This window comes from Accipiter gentilis, chromosome 6 (assembly GCF_929443795.1).
Source record: "Accipiter gentilis chromosome 6, bAccGen1.1, whole genome shotgun sequence".
Lineage (NCBI taxonomy): Eukaryota > Metazoa > Chordata > Aves > Accipitriformes > Accipitridae > Astur > Astur gentilis.
Genome location: NC_064885.1, coordinates 23,728,203 through 23,735,713, shown reverse-complemented (window position 1 = coordinate 23,735,713; position 7,511 = coordinate 23,728,203). Strand labels below are relative to the sequence as shown.

Below are 7,511 nucleotides of genomic sequence, written 5' to 3'. Positions count from 1 at the left end.
GCCCCGCCGTTCAGAGGGAGCCGCTGCGAGCCCGGGCTTTTTCCTAGGCGCCCCCGCGCCCGGCTGCTGCCCTGGGGCACGAAAGCGTTAACGATTTGCACGTTCGCGGAAAGCCGGGAGGCTCGTCCTCTGCCGCTGCGGCCGGGGAAGCTCCGCCGGGGGTTGCCGCCGGTCCGCCTGAGCCGCCCGCTTCTCCCCTGGCGTTGCTGGGAAAACCGTTTCCCGGCGGGGACAGCCGCCGCCCGCCGGGCCCAGCGCCCGCCCCTCCCCCCCGGGGCACCGGGCGCCGAGGGGCGCGCCGGCCGCGCCGCTCCCGCCAGGTGGCGCTGTTGCTCAACGGTGGCGCCGCGGCGGGGCGGGGCGGGGCGGCGGGAGGCTCCCGGCAGCCGGGGCTGCCCCGGGCTCGGCGCGGGGAAGGTCCGTCTGCGCGGCGCGCCTGCGGCTCCCCGCGCCGCTCCGCGGCACCGGGGGAGAGCGTGAGGGCTGCTCCCAACTTTTCTTTCTTTTTTTTTTTTTTTTTTTTTTTTTCCCCTTTTCCTGTCATTCTTTTGTGCCCGGACACTGTTAATGCTAAAGGCCCTCGCGGAGCGCCCCCCTCCCCGCGGGACCGCGGCCGCTCGCCGCGCTCCGCTAGCTGGGGACGGCCCACCCCGCAGACCCCCGCGGGGGCAGCGGCCGGCCCCGCTCCCAGCTCCCACATCCGCGCCGCCGAGCGGCGGGGGCGGGGCGGGTCGCGAGGCGCGGGGCGGGCGGCGATTGGCGGCGGGGTCTGACGGGCAGGCGGCGCCCCGCCCCCTTGGCAATGTCTATCGCCCGCCGCGCGCCCCATGTAGGCAGTTATTCCACTGGGATAGAGCGGCCGGAGCGGCGGCGGCATGGCCGGGGTCCCGTTCTGCGCCCTCCTCCCGCTCCTCGTCGGCGTCTGCGGGGCCGTCACCGGCTCCCGGGTCTACCCCGCCAACGAAGGTGAGGTGCCGCGCCGCGCCGCGGGCGTCCCGTGGCCGGGCTCCGCGTTCCCTCGGCGGGGCGCCGGGGGAAAGTTCGGTGCTCCCGCCGCCCGGGCGGGGGGCGGGCGGCGGGCGACGGTCCCCTCGCCGCCTCGCCTCTGCCCTCGCCGCCGGGACCGCGCCGCCCCGGCCGGTGGCTGGGCCTCCGGCGGCCCGGCCGACCTGCCCGAGCGGCGCTCCGGGGGACCGCCCGCGGCGGCCGCACAGGTGTCGCGGGGCGGAGCGGTCCCCGCCTTCCCCGCGCGTCCCCCCGCGCCCGCCGCCGCCGGTCCCCTCGGCCGGCCCGGCCCGGCCCGGCCAGGCCAGGCCCGCAGGGGCGCAGCGCTCCCGCGAGCGGCGCCGCCGCGCCGGGGTGGCCCCGAGCCGGGAGGGCGGCTCATTAAACCGGTTCTCCCGGGAGCGCTCGGCAGCTCCGCGCCGTTTCCCCGGAGCCGTGCCGCAGCCCGTCCTGCGGGACGGATCGGCGGCGGCTCCGCGCGGGGGGCGCCGGCCCCGTCGGGGAGGCCCCCCGCCAGGTCTCCCGGTGCCCGGCCACGCTCCCGAGGTCCCGACGGGCAACAGTTTTCCACTCCTCGCTAACGTGCGGTTGCGCCGGTGCCAGCCGGCGGAAAACGCGGCGTACCCGGCGCCGCGGCAGCGCACCGAGCCGGGCCGGGCCGGCCGGCGCGCAGGCTGCCGCTTTTTCCCTTGAAGTAGGAGCACCGTTGTGTGCCTTCTGCCAGAGGTGTCGGGGGAATTCGCTGTTCCCTCCGCGCCCTGTGAGCGGCTTTAACGCGCGGCGGAACGGGCGTGCGATTCCTCAGATCTGAGCCAGGCAGAGTTTCAAATTATTTAAGGTATTGGCGCAGTCGGAAATAACGTTTCACTTCAAGTTGAAGGTGGATGCGATCGTGCTCCCCACATATGGAAACGCTCAGGTAAACGATTTATTTTAATACTGCCTTTTGGCAGCTGGAATTTAATCTATTTTATTTGTACTTTTCTGCAGTTACCTTGCTGGATTCCAGATCAGTTCAGGGAGAACTGGGGTGGATAGCAAGTCCTCTGGAAGGAGGGGTAAGTTTTAAACAGCTATCTGATCAACAGGGTAAAGGGGGTGATTAGTAACTTTCAGAGTCTCCTAATGGCTCGATTATTGTTGATTGTGGTGAGGAGGTCAGGTTTCTTCCCTGGCTTACCAAGTGAATTACTCTTTGTTGGAGAAACTTTATACCCCCTTTGGATAGTTCTGTCACGGAAGAAGTGGAAACCAAAAGGGCAGAAAAGAGGTTTTGGACTTAGGAGATTGGTTGAGGTATGGGCTTAGATGCCTATTTAAAACTGAAATGCTACCAAGAAATGCGATCTGGTGACTGAACTGGCATTCTTGACTGTAATTATTATATCTGCGGGTCATCTCAGCTGAAAAAAAAATTGCTGTTCTATTTCTGGATGAAGGAGCAGGGATCAATAGACAAGATAGACTTTTTGGTGTGACAGGACGGTTGTCCTATTTCAGGGTGTAAACATCGTATGTTTTGGTCTCTGAACAGATAAACTGAAGCACCCCGTACTTGATGGTGATGCCTTGGAGTTTCTTTTTATGTACTTTTCAAAGAGGCAGTTGTAAGAGGGGATTGCTTGAATTCACGGCCCGATGGTGATGTGATGACACTAAGAGATTCACACATTCATCACCAGGGCTTAGAGCCCCTTCGCTTAGTGAGCTGCAGGCAAGTTATCTACTAATTTAGCTTTATAGTAGTGGGTGGGCACCTTGCTGCTCCCTCATCTGTGCTGCCCCATCCTGCAGGGTGCCCAGGGCCTCTGTGGGGAACTCCTGAGAACACTGGACTTTGGAGTTGGTGGGATCTGGTGAGACTGTACTTCATGGGATCTCTTGGGATTTTTTTAAAAATAAGCAATTAGGAAGGCTTTTTCTTTCTTAAAGTGAACAATTTTAAGAAAAATGCCAGCAGTGCACACTGAACTTTAAAAGCATTTGAGATTTTTTTTATATGTTAACATTATAAAATGAGTAAAGCAGCTTAGTATGCTCAAGCAGAAGTAACGAAGTCAAACTGATTGGAAAGTAAGAGTGCTGAAAGATCAGGACCCATGCACAACAAAGCCCTGGATTCTTCAGGAAACCTACAAATTTACTTTCTTGTGTGCGTTCCCGCTTGTAATTAGAAGAAGCAGAGCTAAGGAAACAGCAGTGAGTGGAAGGAATCCGAGGTTGCGTTGGCTAGTGATGCATTATGCATAAGCTCTGAATAACCATAACATGGGAGAATGGGGGATTGTTTTGCTCCCCATTGTTGTTCTGGGTGAACTTGACTACAGTCCTGGCTTGTGCTCTGCCTGAGCACACTGTGCTGTCCCTGAAACTCGGTTTTTCAAAGGATGGGGAAGTGATTGGCAGGCCTCTGGCAGCACCAATGGTGCACATTCACTGCTGACTGCAGGCAATTGCCCTTATCTTTTGACAGTGTGGAAAGGTACAGCTCTATCTCGGTGAGAGTTGGGCTTCCTTGTTAATCCTGTACCCTGGAAAGGTTAGTTAATGAGATGGGGTCTTTCACACAGCTCTCCAAGGGATATCTATGCTGTATATTGAAACAAGACCTAAAATACAAGTTTTAGCAAGTCGGTAGTAGAATTGATGATCAGAGGACGGCTGTATATTATTAATGGATGTCGGATTTCCCCTCTTTCCTCATTTTTTCTCTGAAAGCACCATGCAAGCTTGAGAAGATGTGTTCTGTTATTGTAGACGTGACTTGTTTCACTAAACCTACATACGTGTGTTCTATTTTTAAGCCAGTAGTGAAAAATTCAAGAGTACATGGTCTGTCTCTGAGATGCAGTGCTTGGAAAGCATTTATTTTAACTTCATATGCTGTAGATTTATTTCAAGCAGCAGAAAGGAACTCCTTTATCTTTCTGAAAAGATTCTGTCCTTCAGTGCTAGTTTTTCTTTAACTGTGTGTGCCTTACTGTCTATTAAAAAAGGTATTTTTCTACATCTATACCACAGAGTTCATGACGTGTGAGGGTTGTGTGGTTAAGAAGGGCTGGAAATAAACAGTCATGTAGCAGTGACTAGCAGTAATCAAATATATAGTAGCCCTGGAGGAATTAATGAATTGCATTATAAATGTAATTAATGATTTACTCTTGCATTTCACAGTTGAAAAGCAGGTTTTGTGCCCCGAATGTTTTACTCTGCATCATTAAACTCTGGGAAGAGTTGAATTATAAAAGCTAATTTCAGCTTGATAGCAAAACGTTACAGCTTTGACCACCATACTTAGAGTTACAAATCATTTACAGTGGCTGGAAATTTGGGGCTGCAGTTATTTTCAACTCTGGCAGTAAGTTGCACTTAGGTGTGTTTTGTGTACATGTCTCTATGAAATAAGAAACCCAGTTCTATATATTTGTGTGTTTGTCAGGAGACAGTGCGTATTGAGAACCTGATCTGAAACTTGCTGGATTTAGTTGCAGTCTGTCTGTTGACCTCAGCGGTCTCTTTATTGAATCCTCTAGCAGCATCCTCCATTGTGTAAATGCAGTAAAGGAAATCCCATCAACAAGTATTATTTCCCTATGCTTCCTCTCTCTTGTACCACACACAATATAGGTAGGGTAGACGGTTTGAAGATAAGCAGAATGGAAAGTGATGGATTATAAAGACAACATTGTAACAGTAAACTAGCTCTGTGGCAGCTGTAAATTAAACAACTCTGTCTTCTTACTAACACCATGCTACGCTTTACATTGATAGATGACTTTTTAAGATATATTTTTTTCCTTTTCTGTGAAAAGGAGTGACATGCTGAGTATTGATTTCCCCCTCTCCTTCATCTTAATTTGCAGTTATCTCTAGGCAGCAAATAAAATATTATTCTTTCTGCTCCTAGTGACTCATGGTGCTAACTACTGTCATTCTATAAACGGATTCAGCTAAGCTGGAATCTTTTTAAGTAAAAATCACTTGCATAAGAGCAACCCTTGTGAGAAGAATGCAGGATATTATACAAGAAGCCCCTTAATGTTAAGGCGGCTTCTGTTTATCAAAGCCACAGCTTCAGGAGTTCTGAAGAGCACTTCTGGGAAGTCTCTTCAAAGTTACTACTGTTTTCCAAGGATAATTTTATTTTTATAATTTTATATTTTATTTTTTATTTTTATTTTATTTTATATTTTTTCCACTGTATTGCCTGCAAACCCAGACAATGTATCATTATCTAATATGTTATTATTTTAAGAAGGATTTTTCTGATACTGAAGCGCTATGGGTTTTTTGCTGGAAAGATGTCTCTCCCTAATGCCTCTACTTCCCTTTCTCTCCCTACCAGGAGTGCACTGTGGTAAACTTTCTTCTGTCTATGATAATCCTTAAAACATGCTGAACTACTGGATCAGGGCCAGATCTCTTCTTTCCTTGGATTGCATGTATTATTGTTTTATAATTATGTTGCTGGTTAGTTTGGCACTTTTGAAGATGCCTGAACTCGATTTGAGGGATGTAGTTGAGGGTTTGAGTTTTGAAGCATGCTGCTACCCTTATCTTTCAGCACTTGCCCTCTCTGCTAACCTTTTTGGGTTTTTGAGAATATGAATTTAGCTATTTCCTGACATTTCCCCTAGGACAAGATGTGTAATATTCCTTCTTTTCCCACCTTCCTGCTAATAAACTTTGTTTGGATAGCAAAGTTATGGCAGTGTTCCTAGTAGACTGATGATGTTGTCTCCTTACCTGTTGTCTTATTTCTAAGTGCCACCCAAGTCAAGGATCCAGTTCTCTGTAATCAGCTATTTCTGCCCAGCTCCAAGGTAAAGACTATTTGAGCGTGTCTGGGATATTGCTAGCCCAGGAAAGTAGTTGGTAGCTTAGAGAAATAATAAGGGGTAGCTTAAGAGTTTAAAATACGTGGTAGTGATGCCAGGAACATGGATGTTACTCTCTCTGCGCTGTGCTTTTTGTGTGACTAAGTCATGCGATCTCACTGTTTGATATTCCCACATGCAAGGTGGGGTCCATGCATTACCTGCCTCCTCTGCCGCAGAGGAAACTCTGTAGGTCAGTGCTATACTATGAGTCTGTGAAGTGCTGTGTATAGCCCTGATCTAGGCAGGACCCTGTGGACTGAACTGTAGTGCAAATAAACATAGTCAGTTGATAGAGCATTCCTGGATTGGTTCAGAGGGCCTTTAAAATAAATACATGCTTGCTCCTCAAGGTGTTACTTGATTTGGAGCTTGTTTCTCCTGAGCAGATTCTTCTTTTAATGTCCAAGTAGTTGAGGTCCTCGTTGTGGCTTGGTCTGCACGGGATTTTTGTTGTTTGTTTTCCTGTAATGGAAAAAATACAATCACCACGTTAGTTGTGAAAGTGCAGATTATGCTTGCTGTGAAGCTCTGTTGTTCTTTTTAATACTCATATATTTTTCTTACCCTTTCCCTCTTTGCAGTGGGAGGAAGTAAGCATTATGGATGAGAAGAACACTCCGATCCGCACTTACCAAGTCTGCAATGTGATGGAGCCCAGCCAGAATAACTGGTTACGAACTGATTGGATTCCCCGTGAGGGGGCTCAAAGGGTATATATTGAAATCAAGTTCACGCTAAGAGACTGCAACAGCCTGCCAGGTGTCATGGGAACTTGCAAAGAGACTTTCAACCTTTATTACTATGAATCAAACAATGATAAGGAGCGTTTTATTCGAGAAAGCCAGTTTGCCAAGATTGACACCATCGCTGCGGATGAGAGCTTCACCCAGGTGGACATTGGTGACAGGATCATGAAGCTGAATACAGAGATACGGGATGTGGGACCACTCAGCAAGAAAGGATTTTACTTGGCTTTTCAGGATGTCGGTGCCTGCATTGCTTTGGTGTCTGTTCGTGTCTTCTATAAGAAGTGCCCGCTGACAGTTCGAAACCTGGCACAGTTTCCAGACACCATTACTGGAGCTGATACATCCTCTCTGGTGGAGGTTCGTGGCTCCTGCGTCAACAACTCGGAAGAGAAGGATGTGCCAAAAATGTACTGTGGGGCAGATGGCGAATGGCTGGTGCCCATTGGCAACTGTCTATGCAATGCTGGCTATGAGGAACGTAATGGTGAATGCCAAGGTAGGATGAGCTGTATTGTACTCTTCATTAGGGCTTAGTTGAATACATATTTGAATCGGAGATGAGAGTAAATGGAGTAAAGCCAGTAATTAGCAGCCCCTGTGGGATGTGGTGCGACAGAGGAGTTTAATGAAGAAGTCCAATATCTCCAGGTGGCAAGGCTAAGAATTATATAATACAAAACAAATGATACTGCCGTAATAGGCAGAAGGCAAAACACATTTTCTAGCAGGCGCCTAAATTTGAATTGGCTCACAATAGTCACCAAAATGTGAATGACTGGAAAACAGTGCAGTTGAGCTACCATTGTTTAAAGAGACAAATCTTTCAAGTTTTTTCTGAAGTGAACTTTGTTAAGCACAGGAAATTCTGGCAAAGTCT

The 7,511-nt window shown here is 49.9% G+C and overlaps 1 protein-coding gene across 1 annotated transcript in view; it reads left to right on the top strand.

Annotated features, from left to right (window-relative positions):
* The first annotated feature begins 828 nt into the window (after positions 1 to 828).
* The window catches only part of EPHA4 (EPH receptor A4), a 107,451-nt gene continuing 100,768 nt past the window's right edge, over positions 829 to 7,511 (top strand). The window contains exons 1-3 of the mRNA XM_049803648.1: positions 829 to 966; positions 1,996 to 2,063; positions 6,467 to 7,130. Coding sequence (XP_049659605.1) covers positions 876 to 966; positions 1,996 to 2,063; positions 6,467 to 7,130 — 823 coding nt within the window. The 5' untranslated portion in view covers positions 829 to 875. The remainder of the gene's footprint in view (positions 967 to 1,995; positions 2,064 to 6,466; positions 7,131 to 7,511) is intronic.